The 24072-nt window shown below is 43.5% G+C and overlaps 1 protein-coding gene across 1 annotated transcript in view; it reads left to right on the plus strand.

Moving 5' to 3' along the window:
- The window catches only part of LOC110496257 (venom phosphodiesterase 1), a 38461-nt gene that overhangs the window by 6909 nt on the left and 7480 nt on the right, over positions 1–24072 (plus strand). The window contains exons 3-19 of the mRNA XM_021572044.2: positions 93–227; positions 2124–2249; positions 2414–2474; positions 2639–2736; positions 2859–2938; positions 6404–6523; positions 6825–6934; positions 7053–7118; positions 7238–7310; positions 10562–10670; positions 10918–11046; positions 11133–11164; positions 11388–11515; positions 11630–11699; positions 13156–13243; positions 14781–14953; positions 15403–15448. Coding sequence (XP_021427719.1) covers positions 93–227; positions 2124–2249; positions 2414–2474; positions 2639–2736; positions 2859–2938; positions 6404–6523; positions 6825–6934; positions 7053–7118; positions 7238–7310; positions 10562–10670; positions 10918–11046; positions 11133–11164; positions 11388–11515; positions 11630–11699; positions 13156–13243; positions 14781–14953; positions 15403–15448 — 1644 coding nt within the window. The remainder of the gene's footprint in view (positions 1–92; positions 228–2123; positions 2250–2413; positions 2475–2638; positions 2737–2858; positions 2939–6403; positions 6524–6824; positions 6935–7052; positions 7119–7237; positions 7311–10561; positions 10671–10917; positions 11047–11132; positions 11165–11387; positions 11516–11629; positions 11700–13155; positions 13244–14780; positions 14954–15402; positions 15449–24072) is intronic.

The following is a 24072-nucleotide window of genomic DNA, read 5'->3' on the forward strand; positions in this document are numbered from 1 at the left end:
CTCGAGCCATCAGTTGGTGCCCCCTGTTCTACTGTATAAGCTGCACCTGTGAAATCAACTGGAAATGCTCAGTGTACCTTCATGTGTTCCAGTGGTTCCCACTACCTCCTGCAAGAACAGATGCTACGAGCCCTTTGACGATGAGACACCAGGCTGTCGCTGTGATACTCAGTGTGTCATCAACAATAACTGTTGCTATGACTTTCAGGACATCTGTTTCCAACCAAGTGAGCCATGTTTACTGTAAATTGGGGTGCGCCACCTAGCGGGGGCAGTAATAGTAGAATGCACAATTTCGAAATTACATAGTGCAGTTCCACTTGCCATGTTAGTCATTGCATACCTTAGAGAGCTATTTATAACTTGTCAGAAATTTGGGGTGCGGGATGTTACCCAATGCTGGAACAGGGACCCTGAGTGAAAAAGTTTGGGAACCCTTGCCCTATATCACCCACTGAATGTCCTCACAAATTGAACTCATACATTGGCATACTGATATGAATACATTTGAAAAGTATGGTGTTATCAGTGGAGGCTCCTCAGAGGAGGAATGGGAGGACAATCTCCTCAGTGAATTTCATTAAAATAAAATATATTTAGTTTAGATAAAACTAAATATATTCACGTCACCAAATAATTGTTTTGCAATGAAAAATACAGTTTTGCAATGAAAGTCTGTAGTAGCCTCAACAGCACTCTGTAGCACCATGGTTTAGCCGGAGGACAGCTAGCTTCCGTTCTCCTCTGGATATATTGACTTCAATACAAATCCTAGGAGGCTTATGGTTCTCACCCCCTACCATAGATTATCACAGTAATTATGACAACTTCCGGAGGACATCCTCCAACCTATCAGAGCTCTGGTAGCATGAACTGACATGTTGTCCACCCGGTCAAAGGATTAGAGAATGAATCTAGTACTGAAAGCATAAGCTACAGCTAGCTAGCACTGCAGTGCATAAAATGTGGTGAGTAGTTGACTCAAAGAGAGACAAAGACAGTAGTTAAATAGTTTTGAACAAATTCATTTCTTCAAAAATGAAGGAGAAGCATGAAAGAGATAGAGATTTCATATTTTTTTACATTTTCACTTACTTAGCAAGCAAAATCAGCTAGCTAGTTTAGCCTACTCAAACACCCGGCTCAAATAGGGGGATTCTATGTTATCTAGCTGGCTATGACTATCCAACACAACACTGGAACTCTTCCAAGTCAAGATAAGCTTTTGGTTTTACAAATATATTGCCACCGGGGCCCGCCGGTGTAACTGCTAAACTGCTTACTGACTATACACTGTACCTTTACTGCATGATTGTAGCGGGTTTACTAACATGTTAGTTATATTAGCTATGTTGACTATGATGTTCCTTTAGCTAATATGGTGACAATGATGTAGGCTGTGTGTAGTGGTTATGATATGGTTTGGCTTGGAAAGGTTTTTTCACCTGGTCACAGGTGATGTGTTGTGCATTGAAGTCCACAAACGAAGGGACAAGGTGAGAGGAGGAGAGTGAATAGATGCGAGAATGAGTACAACGTGGCTGCTATGAAAGTGAACATTCCACCAATTCTGTTGAAAAACGTTTCTTAAACGGAAGCAAACAGAACGAAATAGGGATGAACATCCCTGAACTCTCGTTTGCAACTGTTGGACTAATGATTACACCCTCTTTACCAGCTAGATGCAGGCAAGAGTGTGCAAGGCCTCACGTTTCTCTTGACCTGCGTGAACCTATGTTGTAAGCTTTCATTCATAGGCTAGGTTTTAGCAACCTCATGATATAGGGGAAATTAGAGTATTATGTAGTAGCTTAAACCTATCGATGTTACATTGAACTGGGTGAATGGAATATGAATGACATCCAATATGCTGTAATAGAAATAAGGTAATGCTCATGAAAAACAAAACGTCCTCCCTCATCATAAACGGCACAGACCGCCACTGGGTGTTGTCATGTTGTATAATTTTTTATGATAGCATATTAGGACCAATAGGGTTCAAGTCTACCACATTATTCAACTAAGAAAACACTGAACTTTGATGACAGAATTGTTTCCTTGTTCACATGTTAGCTTATTATGGTTTAACTAGCTTCACCACTTCTAATGGTTTAATCCAACAGCTCAACAATGGGAGTGCACCAAACTGCGCTGTGGAGAAACGAGGTTGGCGGAGAGCAGGTGCCACTGCTCTGACGACTGTCTGGGTGCTGGTGACTGTTGTACCAACTTCAAACATGTCTGTCAAGGTGAGAAGAACTTTATGAAATGTACACGTCAATGTACACATTACCATGTATCCATGTATCCTCAATAGCTCAAATGTTTGCATTGAGACAGATTTGGAGGAACATTTGAAATGATTTTTTCTTCTTCAATTTTCTCACTTGTACTTGTTTTCCCATAAATGAAGGAGAGACAGAATGGGTGGCAGATGACTGTGTGGATTTGGCGAGCCCTAAATGTCCAGCGAAGTATGTTTTAGCGTATAAAGGAATGCACAAAATTGAAAAAAAACAAGAATGCCAAGATGATTAAAAAAGGCTTCAATATCTACCTGAATTACTAAACTAAATGTAAAATGTAAAATTCTACATATTTTCTAAATGTTTCTAAAAATCTATATTTTTACCCTTAGCTTTAAACTGCAGCCGCTGCTCCTCATCTCACTGGACGGCTTGAGAGCAGAGTATCAACAAACATGGAGTTCCCTCATCCCCGTCCTAGACAAACTGAGTGGGTCCCATCATCCCTTTGTCAGATGGGATCAGCTTGTGCCATCATCCCTGTTCAACTGCCTTAACCATACCAATGGGCTTGCACATAAGGGCTAATCTTTTTCCTTATCCCTCTAACAGGAACCTGTGGCACCTCTGCGCCTTACATGCAGCCTGTGTTCCCCAGCATTACCTTCCCGAATCACTACACCATTGCGACGGTTAGCCTCATACTGTATATATCCTCACACACAAACCCATTGTTGTGCACTATGACAGGTATTACTTTTTAAAAGAACCACAGAATTGTATATCAGCCAACAAGGGGATATCAAATATACAGTTGAAGTCGGGAAGTTTACATACACTTAGGTTGGAGTCATTAAAACTTGTTTATCAACCACTCCACACATTTCTTGTTAACAAACTATAGTTTTGGCAAGTCGGTTAGGACATCTACTTTGTGCATGCCACAAGTAATTTTTACAACAATTGTTTACAGACCGATTATTTCACAGTATCACAATTCCAGTGGGTCAGAAGTTTACATACGCTAAGTTGACTGTGCCTTTAAACAGCTGGAAATTTCCAGAAAATTATGTCATGGCTTTAGAAGCTTCTGATAGGCTAATTGACATCATTGACATCATTGAGTCAATTGGAGGTGTGCCTGTGGATATATTTCAAGGGCTACCTTCAAACTCAGTGCCTCTTTGGTTGACATTATGGAAAAATCTAAAGAAATCAGCAAAGACCTCAGAAAAATTGTAGACCTCCACAAGTTTGTTTTATCCTTTGGAGCAATTTCCAAATGCCTGAAGGTACCACATTCATCTGTAGAAACAATAGTACGCAAGTATAAACACCATGGGACCACGCAGCCGTCATACCGCTCAGGAAGGAGACGCGTTCTGTCTCCTAGAGATGAACGTACTTTGGTGTGAAAAGTGCAAATCAATCCCAGAACAACAGCAAAGGACCTTATGAAGATGCTGGAGAAAACAGGTACGAAAGTATCTACAGTGCCTTGCGAAAGTATTCGGCCCCCTTGAACTTTGCGACCTTTTGCCACATTTCAGGCTTCAAACATAAAGATATAAAACTGTATTTTTTTGTGAAGAATCAACAAGTGGGACACAATCATGAAGTGGAACGACATTTATTGGATATTTCAAACTTTTTTAACAAATCAAAAACTGAAAAATTGGGCGTGCAAAATTATTCAGCCCCCTTAAGTTAATACTTTGTAGCGCCACCTTTTGCTGCGATTACAGCTGTAAGTCGCTTGGGGTATGTCTATCAGTTTTGCACATCGAGAGACTGACATTTTTTCCCATTCCTCCTTGCAAAACAGCTCGAGCTCAGTGAGGTTGGATGGAGAGCATTTGTGAACAGCAGTTTTCAGTTCTTTCCACAGATTCTCGATTGGATTCAGTTCTGGACTTTGACTTGGCCATTCTAACACCTGGATATGTTTAATTTTGAACCATTCCATTGTAGATTTTGCTTTATGTTTTGGATCATTGTCTTGTTGGAAGACCAATCTCCGTCCCAGTCTCAGGTCTTTTGCAGACTCCATCAGGTTTTCTTCCAGAATGGTCCTGTATTTGGCTCCATCCATCTTCCCATCAATTTTAACCATCTTCCCTGTCCCTGCTGAAGAAAAGCAGGCCCAAACCATGATGCTGCCACCACCATGTTTGACAGTGGGGATGGTGTGTTCAGCTGTTTTGCTTTTACGCCAAACATAACGTTTTGCATTGTTGCCAAAAAGTTCAATTTTGGTTTCATCTGACCAGAGCACCTTCTTCCACATGTTTGGTGTGTCTCCCAGGTGGCTTGTGGCAAACTTTAAACAACACTTTTTATGGATATCTTTAAGAAATGGCTTTCTTCTTGCCACTCCTCCATAAAGGCCAGATTTGTGCAATATACGACTGATTGTTGTCCTATGGACAGAGTCTCCCACCTCAGCTGTAGATCTCTGCAGTTCATCCAGAGTGATCATGGGCCTCTTGGCTGCATCTCTGATCAGTCTTCTCCTTGTATGAGCTGAAAGTTTAGAGGGACGGCCAGGTCTTGGTAGATTTGCAGTGGTCTGATACTCCTTCCATTTCAATATTATCGCTTGCACAGTGCTCCTTGGGATGTTTAAAGCTTGGGAAATCTTTTTGTATCCAAATCCGGCTTTAAACTTCTTCACAACAGTATCTCGGACCTCCCTGGTGTGTTCCTTGTTCTTCATGATGCTCTCTGCGCTTTTAACGGACCTCTGAGACTATCACAGTGCAGGTGCATTTATACGGAGACTTGATTACACACAGGTGGATTGTATTTATCATCATTAGTCATTTAGGTCAACATTGGATCATTCAGAGATCCTCACTGAACTTCTGGAGAGAGTTTGCTGCACTGAAAGTAAAGGGGCTGAATAATTTTGCACGCCCAATTTTTCAGTTTTTGATTTGTTAAAAAAGTTTGAAATATCCAATAAATGTCGTTCCACTTTATGATTGTGTCCCACTTGTTGTTGATTCTTCACAAAAAAATACAGTTTTATATCTTTATGTTTGAAGCCTGAAATGTGGCAAAAGGTCGCAATGTTCAAGGGGGCCGAATACTTTCGCAAGGCACTGTATATCCACAATAAAAACGAGTCCTATGTTGACATAACCTGAAAAGTCAGTCAGCAAGGAAGAAGCCACTGCTCCAAAACCATACAAAAATCCAGACTACGGTTTGCAACTGCACATGGGGACAAAGATTGGTATTTTTGGAGAAATAGCCTCTGGTCTGATGAAACAAAAATAGAACTGTTTGGCCATAATGACCATCGTTATGTTTGGAGGAAAAAGGGGGATGCTTGCAAGTCGAAGAACACCATCCCAACCATGAAGGACGGGGGTGGCAGCATCATGTTGTGGGGATGCTTTGCTACAGGAGGGACTGGTGCACTTCACAAAATAGATGGCGTCATGAGAAAGGAAAATTATGTGGCTATATTGAAGCAACATCTCAAGACATCAGTCAGGAAGTTAAAGCTTGGTCGCAAATGGGTCTTCTAAATGGTTAATGACCCCAAGCATACTTCCAAAGTTATGGCAAAATGGCTTAAGGACAACAAAGTCAAGGTATTGGAGTGGCCATCACAAAGTCCTGACCTCAATGCTATCGAAAATTTGTGGGCAGAACTGAAAAAGCATGTGCGAGCAAGGAGGCCTACAAACCTGACTCAGTTACACCAGCTCTGTCAGGAGGAATGGGCCAACATTCACCCAACTTATTGTGGGAAGCTTATGGAAGGCTACCTGAAACGTTTGACCCAAGTTAAATAATTTAAAGGCAATGCTACCAAATACTAATTGAGTGTATGTACACTTTTGACCCAATGGGAATGTGATGAAAGATATTAAAGCTGAAATAAATTGTTTTCTCTACTATTATTCTGACATTTCACATTCTTTAAATAAAGTGATGATCCTAACTGACCTAAGACAGGACATTTTTACTAGGATTAAATGTCGGGAATTGTGAAACTGATCTGTATGTATTTGGCTAAGGTGTATGTAAACTTCCGACTTCAACTGTATAAGAAATAAAAATATGCAGCAGTTTGTGTCATTGCCAAAACTGTGTGATTTAATTTTGTATTCTTCTTCACAAAATGTCCACTGTGTCATCTTTAGGGCATGTACTCCGAGTCCCACGGACTGGTTGACAACAAGATGTATGACCCTGTGTTCGATGCTTCCTTCAGTCTGTCAAACGACGAGAAGTCCAACCCCAGATGGTACTTTGGTCAGCCTGTGAGTACACCCCCCTGCTTTCTGCTCTGCCATTCACATTGAAACCTTTAGAGAGTTAGATAAGCAAGATAAGAATACTTTTATTTGGTTTCCCACAGTCAGATACTGGGCCTACTGCCATCTTTTGACCATAGCGTTGAAAGTCAGACTGACGTCAGTATTTATTTTTTCATTGTGTGTTGTGCATTTCTGTGTGTTGCTGTATTTCACAAAAGAACACAACTCTCTGCTCAAACGAATACTTCGATCAGTACTGAGGAGTGATTCGAAAATATTCTCGCTCATAACCTTGTCATTGTAGATTTGGCACACTGCCAGTTACCAAGGGCTAAGAGCAGGAACGTATTTCTGGCCTGGCTCAGATGTCAAAATCAATGGCAGTTTCCCAGACATCAACTTAGACTACAACGGGTAATATAATCAGGAATAAATTATCTTCTTTCTCATATATGAATAGACCGATAGCTTTATTACCCTTGGATGATAAGAACTGTCATTTTCTATTGTCATGCCTTTCATTTCATTTCAGAAAAATACCTTTTGAGGAGAGGGTCTTCACACTCCTGAAGTGGCTACAGTTGCCAGATAATGAGAGGTAAATCCTCCATTTAAGTTAGAGGCATCCCAGCTACTAGCAAGCCTTTATCAGAGACATTCAAGCCTAAAGTGCATTGTGTATAAAGTCGTGGTGTATAACAATTGTTGTCCCTGCAGGCCAGATTTCTTCACGTTGTACCTCGAGGAGCCGGACAAGTCGGGGCACAGCTTTGGTCCTGTCAGTGGAGGGGTAAGGTCAATAAGGAAAACAACCAGGATGCATCTCATTAGTCTGAAGTTATTTCATATGCAATTAACTGAAATACCTTGATAGGCGAAGGGCAAACAACAGGTTTGTTCTCAGATCATTGCATATCAAGGGAAGGAAAAGAGGTGAGGAAGCAACTGCAGACTATTGAAATACCTCTCGTGCAACAACCTTACAACAACCTGCAGGTCAAAGCAGGTTCTGGATTGTTAAGCTTATACTGTATCTACCATTTGAGAGCTTGGGACAATAAAGCTATATCTGCATTGGAAAAAAACATGTCATTGACATAGGCTCGTTCTGTTCAATGTTCTCTACCTATTAAAGTACTCTAAATGCAACAATTCATGTTAAGTTCAAAATAATACAAGATAAAAATTGCTGACACCATTCAAACCAATGAGAGTTCGGAGCATTAAAGCCAATTATCTCAGAATAATCATTTTTTCTGATAGAACTTTATAGTCCAAAGCTCTCGCATTAATAAGATACACTTCAGACGCTCTGAAGTACTTTGATGAAATGGTCCATAAATCTTTATTAATAAAATAACCAAAATGACAAAATAACTAATATTAGAAATAACACTACTGCAGAGTTCCTGCACCTAAATATAAACAGTACCAGCACACAAAATGAGCACTGGCACCTATTTCAGTCAAGCATTAAGGCTGCCGCCTCAAAGGTGTTGTTCGATTCCTGTCAGGGACAAAACAGCAAAAGGTCATGATGTACTGCTTTGTTGTTACGTAATGTAATCCAAAAAGGCTCACTTCTTGTGTTTAGGTCAGGCATGTGTCGAAACTACCCTTTGTTTTTGTTCTCGTAACTGCTTTTAACATGCTTTTATAGCACCATAATCAACCCCTGACACAACTCTCATTTACACAAAATATAACCAACTGGCAAGTGTCTTCACTGACATTTTCAACCTGTCCCTGACTGAGTCTGTAATACCAACATGTTTCAAGCAGACCACCATAGTCCCTGTGCCCAAGAACACAAAGGTAACCTGCCAAAATGACTACAGACCCGTAGCACTCACATCTGTAGCCATGAAGTGCTTTGAAAGGCTGGTCATGGCTCACATCAACACCATTATCCCCCAAAAAACTAGACCCACTCCAATTTGCATACTGCTATAACAGATCAACAGACAATGCAATATAGATTGCATTCCACACTGCCCTTTCCCACCTGGACAAAAGGAACACCTATGTGAGAATGCTACTCATTGACTACAGCTCAGCGTCCAACACCATAGTGGTGCACTCATATCTCATCACTAAGGACCCTGGGACTACACACCTCCCTCTGCAACTGGATCCTGGACTTCCTGATGTGCCGTCCCCAGGTGGTAAGGGTAGGTAACAACACATCCACCACGCTGATCCTCAACATGGGGGTCCCTCAGGGGTGCATGCTCAGTCCCCTCCTGTACTCCCTGTTCACTCATGACTGCATGGCCAGGCACAATTCCAACACCATCATTAATTTTGCCGACGACACAACAGTGGTAGGCCTGATCACCAACAACGATGAGACAGCCTATAAGGAGAAGGTCAGAGACCTAGCCGTGTGGTGCCAGGATAACAACCTCTCCCTCAACATGATCAAGACAAAGGAGATGATTGTGGACTACAGGAAAAGGAGAACTGAGCACGCCCCCTTTCTCATCGACAGGGCTGTAGTGGAGCAGGTAGAGAGCTTCAAGTTCCTTGGTGTTCACATCACCAACAAACTAGAATGGTCCAAACACACCAAGACAGTCGAGAAGAGGCACGACATAGCCTATTCCCCCTCAGGAGACTGAAAAGATTTGGCATGGATCCTCAGATCCTCAAAAAGTCCTACAGCTGCCCCATCACCAACTGGTATGGCAACTGCTCAGCCTCCGACCGCAAGGCACTACAGAGGGTAGTGCGTACGGCCCAGTACATCACTGAGGCCAAGCTTCCTGCCATCCAGGACCTCAATACCAGGTGGTGTCAGAGGAAGGCCCTAAAAACTGTCAAAGACTCCAGCCACCCTAGTCATAGACTGTTATCTTTGCTACCACACGGAAACCGGTACCAGAGCGCCAAGTCTAAGTCCAAAAGGCTTCTTAACAGCTTCTACCCCCAATCAGTAACAGCTAATCAAATGGCTACCCAGACTATTTGCATTCCCCCCCTCTTTTACACTGCTGCTACTCTCTGATTATTATCTATGCATAGTCACTTTAACTCTATCTACATGTACATATTACCTCATTTACCTCGACTAACCTGTGCCGCCACACATTGACTCTGTACCGGTTCCCCCTGTATATATCCTTGCTACTGTTATTCTACTGCTGCTCTTTAATTATTTGTAATTTTATTTTTTTACTAATCTATTTTCTACTTAACACTTGTTTTTCTTAAAACTGCATTGTTGGTTTTGGGCTCCCGAGTGGCATAGCGGTCTAAGGCACTGCATCTCAGTTCAAGAGGGGACACTACAGCCCCTGGTTCGAATCTAGGCTGAATCACATCCGGCCGTGATTGGGAGTCCCATAGGGCGGCGCACAATTGGCCCAGCGTCGTCCGGGTTTGGCCGGGGTAGACCTTCATTGTAAATAAGAATTGAATTGTTCTTAACTGATTTGCCTAGTTAAATTAAGGTTAAATTAAATATAAATCAATGGTTAAGGGCTTGCAAGTAAGCATTTCACTGTAAGGTACCTGTTTTGTTCAGTGCAGGTGACAAAAAACATTTGATTTGATTTGATAGACAGAGCAACCCACTGAATGATTTTGATCCATGACCGCTGTTTTCAAAACACATGGCTTAGATTCAATGCTGAACGCCAAATTAAAGTGCTCACCAAAAGGTGGAAGTTCAATGTCTTGCTCACATGTGAACAAATGGTGCCGTTGACAATTATGTTGGGTATAGTTTTTCTCCATTGAAAAGGCCCCTTCAAATCAGTTGTCTTATAAATGCAAACATATTGTTAAATCATCATGATGCAAAGTTACGATCTAATGATATTTACGTATTGTAGAACTCCACATTTGTTTTCATATAATCATGCATAAATCACAAGTAAACACATGTCAAAGTCTGTTTCTCTTTTGTAAATAGACTGGTACTTAACAATAATCAAGGTTTGATTATGCTGAGGGTGCCATTAGCCTTGGTCAATGAAGTCAGTGAAGACTACAGTCACAGATATACAACAGTCTCACAAGTTTCTCACTGTATTTCAGTTGATCGAGGCTCTCACTGGAGTGGACAAGGTCATTGGTCAACTGATGAACGGACTCAAACAGCTGAACCTGCATCAGTGTCTCAACATCATCATCATAGCTGACCACGGTAGGAGGCTAATAAATCAAAGGAATCAAATGTATTCGCCCTTTCCCTCCACAAATCTGACATCTGGACAGCAAATGGACCTCTTTCCCATAGACCTAGTATGTCTAAAAATGTCATGTATTTAGAATAATATGGAATTAGTCTACAAACATGAAAAAAATAGTAAGTATTGTTGTATTCGTGTTGTGGCTTAATAGTTCAACAAAAAATGTACTTCAACAAAACATGTATTGGGCTACACCAATAGGTATGGAGGACACAAGTTGTGACAGGAAGGAAGTCCTCCAGGATCTACTCCAGGTGGAAAATGTTCGTGATCTATATGTCTACGAGGGACCTTTTGGGAGAATTAGATCCAATGACAAAAACCAACCCTGTGAGTGTAAGACCAAACATGTAGAAAATGGACCCTTTCTTTGTCTCACAATAAAAATGACATATTCCTGTTGTTTCCTTTGACAGTGGACTCGGCCCGACTTGTAGCCAACATGACGGTGAGTAAGAAGCTACAATAAATCATTCACCCTGAGTTGAAACTAGCCGTGACTGCCATATTGACTGGAAATGCTCCAATTGAGGAATAATCAAATGTTTAGGCAAAGCTTTGGTCATAGGTTGTTTGTATTCAGTCCCATAATGTTTTGTCCCTAATACCGTATCTGTTATAGAAACCTAGTGATTGATCAAAAATATGATGTTGTTTTCTTGGGATTCCAGTGCAAGAAGAACGGTCAGAAGGTCAAGCCTTACCTGAAAAACCATCTGCCCAAGCGGTTCCACTACGCAAACAGTAGACGCATTGAGGACGTCAGCGTGATAGTCAACCCAGGATGGCTGTTCGAGAGGTACCGATTTAAGAAACTCCACCCTACTTTATGAACATAACCCTGGTGTGGATTTTAGTAGGGCATGATGTAGCAAAATGTTGGCTTCTTACATATGTCTGTGTTATGTTATAGATACCCAGGGTCTTTGACCTTCTGTGCAGGTGGAGCTCATGGGTATGACAATGATGATGTCAGTATGCATGTGAGTAGGAAGGAGATCCATTTACTCATATACATCAGTTAGTAAATGAGTACAAACTCAATTTGATTGGTTTAAAAAATATACTGAACAAAAATCTAAAACGCAACATGCTACAATTTCAACGATTCTACTGAGTTACAGTTAATATAAGGAAATCAGTCAATTGAAATACATAATCTATGGATATCACATTACTAGTCAGGGGCACAGCCATCGGTGGGCCTGGGAGGCGATAGGCCCACCCACTTGGGAGCCAGTCTCACCCACTGGGGAGCCAGGCTCAGACAATCAGAATTATTATTTTTCCCCATAAAAGGGCTTTTCACAGACAGAAATACTCTTCAGTTTCATCAGCCGTCCCGGTGGCTGGTCTTGAACAATCCCGTAGGGGAAGAAGCCAGATGTGGAGGTCCTGGGCTGGCGTGGTTGGCGGTTGTGAGGCTGGTTGGACGTACTGACAAATTCTCTAAAACAACGTTGGAGGTGGCTTATGGTAGAGAAATTAACATTTAATCCTCTGGCAACAGCTCTGGTGGACATTCCTGCAGTCGGCATGCCAATTGCACGCTCCCTCAGAACTTGAGACATCTGTGGCATTGTGTTTTAGAGTGGCCTTTTATTGTCCCCAGCACAAGGTGCTCCTGTGTAATGATCATGCTGTTTAAACCAGCTTCTTGATATGCCACACCTATCAGGTGGATGGATTATTTTGGCAAAGGGGAAATGCTCACTAACTGGGATGGAAAAACAATTTGTGCAAAACAATTTAGGGGATATAAGCTTTTTGAGCTCATGGAACATTTCTGGGATCTTTTATTTCAGCTCATGAAACATGGGACCAACACTTTACATGTTGTGTTTATATTTTTGTTCTGTATGTATGTATGTATGTATGTATGTATGTATGTGTGTGTGTATATATACACACACACACATCTTTGCACAAAACATTAGGATCACCTGCTCATTCCTTGACATAGACTGACCAGGTGAAAGCTATGATCTCTTATTGACGTCCCTTGTTAAATCCACTTCAATCAGTGTAGCAGAAGGGGAAGAGGCAGGTTAAATAAGGATTTTTAAGCATTGAGACATGTAAAAGTACGGGATATGGTAGTAGGTACCAGGCACACCGGTTTGTGTCAAGAACCAAAATGCTGCACAGTATCCTCTGTGTATCAATACTGGTCCACCACCCAAAGGACATCCAGTCAGCTTGACACAACTGTGGGAAGCACTGCAGTCAACACGGGCCAGCATCTCTATGGAACGCTTTCGACAACTTGTAGATACCATGCCACGAGGAGGCTGTTCTGAGGGCAAACGGGGTGCAACTCAATTTTAGGAGGGTGCTCCTAATGTTTTTTACACTCAGTGTATATTGATATTGTTGTATTTAAGAGATGGAAAAATGATAACTTAACCCTATGATGAAGACCCTCTTTATTCTCCTCAGGCTATGTTCTTAAGCTATGGACCCAAGTTTCATTATAAAACCGAAATAGAACCATTCTCCAATATTGAGCTCTACAATCTCATGTGTGGTGAGTAGCAGTAAATATCGCAGTAAATTACAGGGTCAGTTGTCTGTGTTAACCAAGAAATTGTTTCTGTCACTCCATCATTAAGTGGCAGAATTTGTTGTGAAAGGGCTGGGTTTTGATTAATAAGTAAGTTGAACGCGGGGCGAGGGCTTGACCATTCACTGGCCAATCAACGTGTTCCATGGCTTAATATTGCACGAGGTAGTTTCAAGTTGTGTCGGTTATTGACGGTCTTTCGATGTCATCAACTCCAATTCGGCTGGAGGGGCATGGAATATTCTCGTCCTAATCAATTTATTAAATAGCATAGGCTACAGTAATTAATAATAGCAACAACAATATACATCCAGTTTTTGATAAATATGTTTGGAGTGTTTGCAGTCAACATTGTAATCGCTTCACCTATAGGCCTATACATGTCTTTACGCATCGCATTTCTCCTGAAAAAAAATAACACTAGGCTCCCCTTAAAATGTATTGTAGGCTATATGTGAGGCTAGTTCGCAATATCAAGATGTACTGTAGGTCTACCCACCGTTGATATTGCATTATAGGACCGAATATTTTGAATAGGTTTGGAGGAGCGCATCTTTGGTAACCCCCCACTAACCGTACAATAGGCGCTCTTTGTAAATGGGGATGGATACAAGTGAAATGGAGTATGCAGGTAGGCCTATGTTAATTGTGAATAATGCAAAAGCATGACAGCAAAAGCCTCACTAGAAGACCACTTAGAAACCTTTTATGGATAAAAGGTTCCAAAATAATAACAGGAGCTGGCTAAAATAATGTACAATACATAGATACAAAAGGGGATGTCGGCTTACTGTTTTACTGCTCCCTTGATCTTTTTAATGAAGCTTTGGTGATAAAGATTTATTTCAAAACGGTCTCATGAGCCAAACCGTTTATTGATAGTCTTGGCTGCTTAATGAATGCATTGAGCAGGACAAAAAACAAAACAATCCTGAATGAGGATGTTTTGGGTTTTTAATCAAATTAAACAAAATTATTAAAAAAAACAACGTTTTTTAGGTTTCTATATATAGATTCACCGCACAAAAAAAACACATCTCTCTTGTTCCATGGGCATATGGGCACTATACATCAACACCGCTGTCAAAATCCATGCCGTAATCAACCTTGTTACTTATAAGAATAGTTTTTGTTGAGACTTAAATCTCCCTATTTGTGCTAAATGAAATTGTCACTGCTGTGCTAGTTTTTAAGGATTCACTTCACATATTACCAACGCTCCCACAGCACAAGTGAGCTGATGTAAGACCTGGCGCAAGGTGTGGAAATGCCAGAGCGCCAGTTTTTACGTGACGAAGTTTGACAATAGTGCTGTTTTAGCGCTAGCCAAAAAAATATAACTCCTGGTATTTGAACAATGCATTGTTGAGGAAGAGCTTGTAAGTAAGCATTTCTGTGGACTGTTTTACACCTGTTGTATCCTGTACAAACGAGAAATATGATTTCATTTGATTTGATCTCAAACATGAATTGTAACATTGTCCATGTGAAACCCTTTCAGATGTGTTGGGGATCTCCCCATCCCAGAACAATGGAAGCCACGGCAGTATGAACCATCTCCTGAGGACTCCCTGGCACACTCCCATACACCCTGCAGAGCAGACAACCCCTGGGCAGTGCCCTCTGGTGATCCTTGAACCCACAGATACCCTGGACTGCACATGCACCTCCCTGGTAGTACCCCTTGCTTACATTGAGTAGACCAAACATTATGAACATCTTCCAAATATTGAGTTGCACCTCCTTTTGCCCTCCGAACAGCCTCAATTTCTGAGGGCATGTTCATCTAAAATGTAATCTATATAATCCCCAAGAGTAATTATTTATCATTAGAGGACCATACACAATATCTAGTAATGCTGCATATGCCAAGAAAGGTTCAAATCTCACCTTTCTGGAATTGTTTTTAAAAATAAATTGCTGAGGTGTAGTAGTCACTTTTGAGGACACAAGTGCAAGTACACAGTACAAATATGATACAAATATAAAATATGTTATATGACCTATGTCCTATTCAATAAAACTGTATGAATAAGGCTTGAAATGACGTATATGCTTTCTAAATATAGTATAAACAAATTATAAAAACCAATAACTATAACAACATCCTTGTTTCTTTCCAGGGTGTAACTAATCCAAATAGTCGTCTGAATCTGACAGCTGCTGAAGGTAAATATTGTGCGAGAGATAGTATGGACAGATTATTGCCGGAATATTGTCATGATTAACAATCATTTATGATACCAGATGGTACATTGAGTTTAGCAATAATACTTCATTATAAACTGGTTGGTTTGAGCCCTAAATGCTGATTGTCTGAAAGCCGTGATATACCACGGGTCTGACCCCAAAATTAAACCAGTTTATAATAGCAATAAGGCACCTCGGGGGGGGGGGGGGTATACCGTAAAACGTCATTTAAACGCAGTCTCAAATAGTCACCTGTCCCTTTTAATAGCCGGACAAGAGAACACATTTCAGCAAATAAATGCCTGTTTCAAATAAACGCCCTGTCTAAATGAAATGTTTACGAGGTTACTATGAATTACCATGAATTGCTTACAAGATTTAATGTTAAATCAATTATTTAAATAATTCAATAATGGTTTTTAATGCCAGTAAGAAACTGCTAGCCATTGGCTGCTAACAGCTGAACACTGCTAGCTAAAAGTATAACACATTAGTAAAGGAAATGAAGAAATGTATTTAAATTCTGGAAGTGCAAATGAGCACCACCGATTTCTGTATGCTAGCTATGCTAACCAGCTTATACGAACGAAAGTTAGCATTTAGCAGTCACTTCTTAACCTGAAAAGGGACAACTTCTACATGGTATGCAGCCAAATATATCCTAATCGGATTTAAGTAACCACATTGTGGGCCTGTTACAATACAGAAATCAGGACAGATTTGAAGAATAGCCACATTGTTAGAACAGATTTGTTGAATGTTGGGGCGGCAGGGTAGCCTAGTGGTTAGAGCGTTGGAAGGTTGGAAGTTCAAAACCCCCGAGCTGACAAGGTACAAATCTGTCGTTCTGCCCCTGAACAGGCAGTTAACCCACTGTTCCTAGGCCGTCATTGAAAATAAGAATTTGTTCTTAACTGACTTGCCTGGTTAAATAAAGGTAAAATAAAAAAATAAAATGTGCACCAATCTGGTCAATGCATCTGCATCCCATTGGCTCCTTTACCAAATCTATGGCATTGTTGAACACCTGTTTCTGATTGCCTTGAAGGGCATTCTAGAGCGTGCATTATTTAAGTGATAATTCCTGAGATGCCGGTGTTTGGAGGATATATTGGCATGGGTGTTATAAAACCGTGCCAATATATCCTCCAAACACTGGATTCGAGGGCATTATCACTTTTATACAACGGGTTACCAACGCATTCAAATAATGATTGTCATATTTTCATAAAAAAAACATTATTTTGATAAATTTATTCATACTATTTCATCCTTCCACAATATATAGTCCCAACACAAATCTAGAACTGCTACCCAAGCAGGCTGCTCGTTCGTTCTATCGGTTCGGTTGCCAGAGATAAGACCCAGTCGTTCAGTATTTTTTTATTTTATGGACACGACCCAATCGCTGGTTCTAAATGTTCCGTTGCCAGCCTTTTCTTATCCCATGCTTTCTAGCTAGCCAACTACGCCCAACTTACAGTCAAGTCAAAAAGTGCAGCCAGAATAACAGCAATGTAGCTTCTTTTGTATTCGTTTAAGCTGTTTTCTAGTAACATTTATTTGAATACATCCATAACAATGAGGTAATGAGGCGTGATTTTGACTGGCATAAAAAAAACGTGCTCACTCGTCGGGACACTGTTGTTCAGATGAGCTAGCCAACAACACAGCTAACACAATCACTTCCAACTCGCAGGTGTCAAGGTAAGACCCAAGTGCAGACTGTGTGAAGTAACAAAACAGGCAAACGACAGGTCAAGGCAGGCAGGGCTAAATAATCCAGAGTAGGAGCAAAGGTACAGGCTCAGATTAAAAACCAGGAGGACAAGAAAAAGAGGCTGGGAAAAGACTGGAGCTGACAGGACAAACTTGGAAACAGAAGACAAAGGGCTGTGAGACATGGCTTTAATTCTAGGAAAGGTAGGAGGTATACAGAGGGTACCGGGCAACAGAGGACGAACAGCAGAGGAGCTAATGATCTTGGAGCAGGGGGGACGGGGGTGTAGCCGCGGCGCTATAGCGGCGTGCCAGCGCATCTGGCTTGACCTTCTTGGATACCGGTCGGTGCTGCAGAAGTGAAGTGGCCCAGGCCTTACTGAACCCCTCCCGGGGGTCCTGGTACTCAGTGGGGCTGGCTGAGAGGTCAGGGGCAATTTCCAAGCCCCCAGGAAGACGTCCCGGGGCAGGCAGAGCTGACTTCAGGCAACGATTGTGGCAGGACGGGCTCCAGCCCACGATGGCACCAGTAGCCCAGTCAATGGGGGGATTGTGTTGCTGGAGCCAAGTGAATCCCAATACCACGGGAACCTGCGGAGACTCAACCAGTAGGAATTGGATCGTCTCGCTGTGATTCCCCGACACTCGTAGGTTGGTCTGGTGGGTGACCCAGCCTATAGAGTGCCCATCCAGCTCTCTAACTCCCATGGGAATGGAGAGGGTTTGAGTGGGGATGCCCAGTCGGACGCCAGGGTAGCGTCCATGAGACTCACATCGGCCCCTGAGTCAATGAGTACCTGGAGAGACTTGGACTGGTCGCCCCACAGCAGGGTGGCATGGAGAGGGGGTGAGTAAGGGGAGAAGAACAATTACAGTGCCTTGCGAAAGTATTCGGCCCCCTTGAACTTTGCGACCTTTTGCCACATTTCAGGCTTCAAACATAAAGATATAAAACTGTATTTTTTTGTGAAGAATCAACAACAAGTGGGACACAATCATGAAGTGGAACGACATTTATTGGATATTTCAAACTTTTTTAACAAATCAAAAACTGAAAAATTGGGCATGCAAAATTATTCAGCCCCCTTAAGTTAATACTTTGTAGCGCCACCTTTTGCTGCGATTACAGCTGTAAGTCGCTTGGGGTATGTCTCTATCAGTTTTGCACATCGAGAGACTGAAGTTTTTTCCCATTCCTCCTTGCAAAACAGCTCGAGCTCAGTGAGGTAGGATGGAGAGCATTTGTGAACAGCAGTTTTCAGTTCTTTACACAGATTCTCGATTGGATTCAGGTCTGGACTTTGACTTGGCCATTCTAACACCTGGATATGTTTATTTTTGAACCATTCCATTGTAGATTTTGCTTTATGTTTTGGATCATTGTCTTGTTGGAAGACAAATCTCCGTCCCAGTCTCAGGTCTTTTGCAGACTCCATCAGGTTTTCTTCCAGAATGGTCCTGTATTTGGCTCCATCCATCTTCCCATCAATTTTAACCATCTTCCCTGTCCCTGCTGAAGAAAAGCAGGCCCAAACCATGATGCTGCCACCACCATGTTTGACAGTGGGGATGGTGTGTTCAGCTGTGTTTATTTTACGCCAAACATAACGTTTTGCATTGTTGCCAAAAAGTTCAATTTTGGTTTCATCTGACCAGAGCACCTTCTTCCACATGTTTGGTGTGTCTCCCAGGTGGCTTGTGGCAAACTTTAAACGACACTTTTTATGGATATCTTTAAGAAATGGCTTTCTTCTTGCCACTCTTCCATAAAGGCCAGATTTGTGCAATATATGACTGATTGTTGTCCTATGGACAGAGTCTCCCACCTCAGCTGTAGATCTCTGCAGTTCATCCAGAGTGATCATGGGCCTCTTGGCTGCATCTCTGATCAGTCTTCTCCTTGTATGAGCTGAAAGTTTAGAGGGACGGCCAGGTCTTGGTAGATTTGCAGTGGTCTGATACTCCTTCCATTTCAATATTATTGCTTGCACAGTGCTCCTTGGGATGTTTAAAGCTTGGGAAATCTTTTTGTATCCAAATCCGGCTTTAAACTTCTTCACAACAGTATCTCGGACCTGCCTGGTGTGTTCCTTATTCTTCATGATGCTCTCTGCGCTTTTAACGGACTTTTGAGACTATCACAGTGCAGGTGCATTTATACGGAGACTTGATTACACACAGGTGGATTGTATTTATCATCATTAGTCATTTAGGTCAACATTGGATCATTCAGAGATCCTCACTGAACTTCTGGAGAGAGTTTGCTGCACTGAAAGTAAAGGGGCTGAATAATTTTGCACGCCCAATGTTTCAGTTTTTGATTTGTTAAAAAAGTTTGAAATATCCAATAAATGTCGTTCCACTTCATGATTGTGTCCCACTTGTTGTTGATTCTTCACAAAAAAATACAGTTTTATATCTTTATGTTTGAAGCCTGAAATGTGGCAAAAGGTCACAAACTTCAAGGGGGCCGAATACTTTCACAAGGCACTATCTTTAAGACCCACTAGTGTACTCACTCCAACGAATGAGCTAGGTCACTTGAAGGGACAGGTAGACAAAAAATGACTGGCAGGACCGCAATACAGACAGCTGTATTGGGTGTCAAGTCTGCGTACTGTGAGCGGACCAACTAATTGGGCGTCACTCTAAAGCGGGAAGGTGGAATAAACGAGTCAGGAGTAAGTTTTCTTGATTGAACACAGTTCTCTATTGAGGGCATTGGGTAAACACAAACACTCCAACATAATCAATGAAAATCTTCCAAGGATAAACATACATCTTCTTCTCCAGATGAAACAGGAACATAATAGGATTATCTTTAAACTACAACAAAAAGTCACGGGATTGTCACCGTCTTAGTGGTTCTTCCTGGATAGCTCCTCTCTCTCGGTGGCCATCTTCCAGAGATAGTTTTCCACCCTCTCTGCTGGTTCCATTCTCTCTCTTATAGGGGAAGGAGAGTATGTCATTAGTACTGTCAGCTGTGCTTAATTGCCTCTGGTTACCTTGCCTCCCATGCCTTGTTGGGCTACTATCCATGAGCCCAGCCTGCCCTCTGGTGGTCCTTCCACATACCTTCCCCCCCAGGACCGAACCGGAGGGTCGGGCGCCAGACGCACCGTCCTGGTCGCATCGGGACAGCACGTCTGCATTCCCGTTCCTCGATCCGGCCCTGTGGATGACATGGAAAGAGAACGGTTGTAAAGACAAAAACCATCTGGCTATTCTGTTGTTATTGTTTCTCTTACCAGCCATCCACGTGAGGGGCGCATGGTCGGTAACTAACGCAAACCTCCGACCCAGTAGGTAGTACCGGAGATAATCGAGGGCCCACTTGATGGCTAAGGCCTCTTTCTCTACGGTCGCATACCTCTGTCCTCTGTTCCCGATCGCTGAGCTTCCTACTAATGAAGAGAATCGGCTTCTCTTCTTCACCTTTACCCTGAGCCCTGTATCCGAGGCGTCGACCTGCACAATGAACTCTTGTGAGAAGTCCGGAGCCTGTAGAACGGGATCAGAACACAGGCCATCTTTTAGCAATTGAAAGGCCTCTTCCGTCTCGTCTTTCCACTCTACCTGGTTTGGCAGGTTTTTCCTGATGAGGTTTGTGAGGGGGTTGGCAATGGTTGCATATCCCGGGATAAAACGGCGATAATATCCTGTTATCCCTAAGAAGGCCCGAACATCTCGCTTGGTCCGGGGTCGAGGGCAGTCATGAATTTCCCTTGTCTTCTCTGCCTGTGGGCGTATTTTCCCATTCCCCACGGTGTACCCCAGGTATTCCGCTTCGGACAGGCCCAGGCAGCATTTATTTGGATTGGCGGTCAACCCTGTGGCTTCCAAACTCATGAGCACCGCCCGTAATCGCAGGAGGTGACTATCCCAGTCCTCGCTGTGGATGACCACATCGTCTATGTACGCCGCTGCATACTCTTGATGGGGCCGTAGAATGGCATCCATGAGGCGTTGGAAAGTTGCAGCGGCACCGTGCAGTCCGAAGGGCATCCTCACATACTGGAAAAGCCCCTCTGGGGTGGCGAAGGCAGTCTTTGGGCGATCCTCCGGAGCCACCGGCACTTGCCAATATCCCTTCGTCAAATCCAGGGTAGTGATGAACTTGGCCTTTCCTAAGCGCTCCAAGAGTTCATCCACGCGGGGCATGGGATACGCATCAAATGTAGAGATGGCATTCACGCCCCTAAAGTCGTTGCAGAGTCTCATACTACCATCGGATTTGGGGACCAGGACTATGGGACTGGACCACTCACTCGTCGAGGGCTCGATCACGCCCATCCTCAACATTTCCCTCACCTCTTTCTTAGCGATGACTCGGCGAGCCTCAGGAATCCTGTAAGGGCGGATATGCACCTTCTTGCCGGGTTCAGTGTGGATATGGTGGAACAGGACATCTGTTTGTCCTGGGAATGGAGAGAATATTCGACCGAAGTTCATAATCAGCTTGTCTAGCTGTCTTGACTGCTCCGGTAGGAGAGTTTGGCCACGGCGCACCTGTGGTAGAGCCTCCTCTTTTCCTTTGCCCTCCAGTGCCATCAAAGCCACCTCCTCCTCTCGTCCATGGTACGTCTTCAGCAGGTTTATGTGATAGAGTTGGACCTTCTTCCTCCTGTCAGGTTGCTTGATGAGGTAATTGACCGGTGAGACCCTTTTCATTACCTCGTAGGGCCCCCTCCACTGCGCCAGCAAGCGATGTTCGGCCGTGGGCACAAGCACCATCACTTTCTCTCCCACGGTGAACTCACGGGGGGTCGCGGACTTATCATAGGCCCGGCCTTGGGTCCTTTGGGCCTTCTCCATATGCTCCTTGACTATGGGCCACACTGCTGACAGGCGGTCTCTCATCAGGGTAACGTGTTCTATTGTGGATCGAAAGGGGCATGGTTGGGTCTCCCAGGTCTCCTTGGCTAAGTCGAGGATTCCTCGACAGGGTCTGCCATAGAGCAATTCAAACGGAGAGAATCCAGTGGATGCCTGGGGTACTTCTCGCAGGGCAAACATTAAGTGTGGGAGAAGCATGTCCCAGTTTTTCCCGTCTCGGGACACCACTCTTCTCAACATGCTTTTAATCGTTTTGTTCAAGCGTTCACACAACCCGTCTGTTTGAGGGTGGAATATGCTTGTACGTATCTGTTGAACCTGATATAACCGACACAAGTCCTTCATCAACCGGGACATGAACGGGGTTCCTTGATCGGTTAAGATAGTCTTGGGGAGGCCCACACGAGAGAACATCAGGAATAACTCCTTGGCAATTCCCTTTGACGACATGTTCCGCAGGGGTATGGCCTCCGGGAACTTGGTAGCGTAATCTATAACCACTAGGATGTACTCGTGTCCTCTGGCAGATTTTGGGAGGGGTCCTACGAGGTCCATAGCTATGCGTTCAAAGGGAGTCTCTATGATGGGGAGAGGAATCAAAGGGTTACGTAGGTGTGGCCTTGGGGCTGTACGTTGACATTGATCACACGTCCTACAATACCTGGCCACATCCCGGGTGACCCGGGGCCAATAGAATCTCTGCATGATTCTGTCAATAGTCTTGTCTCGTGCCAGGTGTCCTCCTAGGACGTGGGAATGGGCTAACTGTAGAACTGTATCCCTGCATGGCCTAGGCACCATTAGTAATTCCTGGTTTTCCCCCTTCGTCGTACGACCCAGTATAAGAGACCCCGCCTGATTGCATAGTAAGGAAGAGGGGGCTCACCTGATCCGTCGACGTTCCTCCCGTCGATCACCTTCACCTTCCTCATGGCCTCCCTTAGGTCTGGGTCTCTATGCTGCGAGGTGCCGAACTGTCCCTTTAATTCCTGGGGCAGGTCGACCTCGGTAGAGGGATGTGGAGGATGTTCCCCATCCCCATCAGGGGTGACCGAGGAGAATCCCTTCCAGGTTCCCTCCTCGGATGGAGCTTCAAATATATCCCTTAGCGCCTGGTTGCTCCTTCCTTCCTGCGTTGTGGATAACCCTTCACATGTGTCTTCATCAGTGGTTTCCTGGAATATCTGTCGTAAACGTTGGGTCGCTATTTCTTCCTCTGCTGCAGAGGACGAGGACGTGGCTACGTCTCCTTGTAGGACTACTACCTCGGGCTTGGATTTTCTCTTCTTTCCTGTCCCCCTTCTTCCCGTGCATAACGTCATCTGCCGAAGCTCCTTATATAGGGGACAGTCTCTCCCGATCAATAATGGCACCTTCAGCTGGGGCACTTTCCCTGCCCTGACTGTACACCTTCCTTTTGGAGTGAGAATAGGCAGATTCACAGTGGGGTAATAGTGGGTGTCTCCATGGATACAGGATACGGCTACTTTGTCTGGTAGCAGTGTTGCGGAGGTCACCATCCGCTCCTCTACTAACGTAACCATACTTCCCGAGTCGAGAATAGCTACCACATCTTGTCCTTCGACTCGCACCGGAATCTCTGAGGCTATCTCTGCTAACCAACAGTGTTGATCATGCCCCCTCAAAACGGGATGTGTGGGGATAGGCAGTGATGACTCCTTGACCATGGGCTCATCCTTGCTAGGACATTGTGGGGCATAATGGTTGGGAGACTGACATTTATAACACAGACCCTGCTGTGTGGTGGCTGACTTCTCCCACCTCCGGGGGGGGTTTGGACGTTTCGGTGGCGGGCGCGCCGGGGTGAGTCGTGGTACGGGATTGGAAGACTCCTTCCGTTCCTCCTTGTCACTTTTTAACAACTCCCCTGTAGACCGATATGTTTCCACCGCCTGGGCTATGTCGTCGGCTGACAACGGGTTAGCTTGCCCCACAACCCTTTTTAAGTCACTGGGTAATTCTCTCAATATCTTGTCCACTACGAGAGTCTCTATCACATGTCCTACGGGTTGATCAGCTGTATA

Source organism: Oncorhynchus mykiss, chromosome 18 (genome assembly GCF_013265735.2).
Source record: "Oncorhynchus mykiss isolate Arlee chromosome 18, USDA_OmykA_1.1, whole genome shotgun sequence".
Taxonomy (NCBI): domain Eukaryota; kingdom Metazoa; phylum Chordata; class Actinopteri; order Salmoniformes; family Salmonidae; genus Oncorhynchus; species Oncorhynchus mykiss.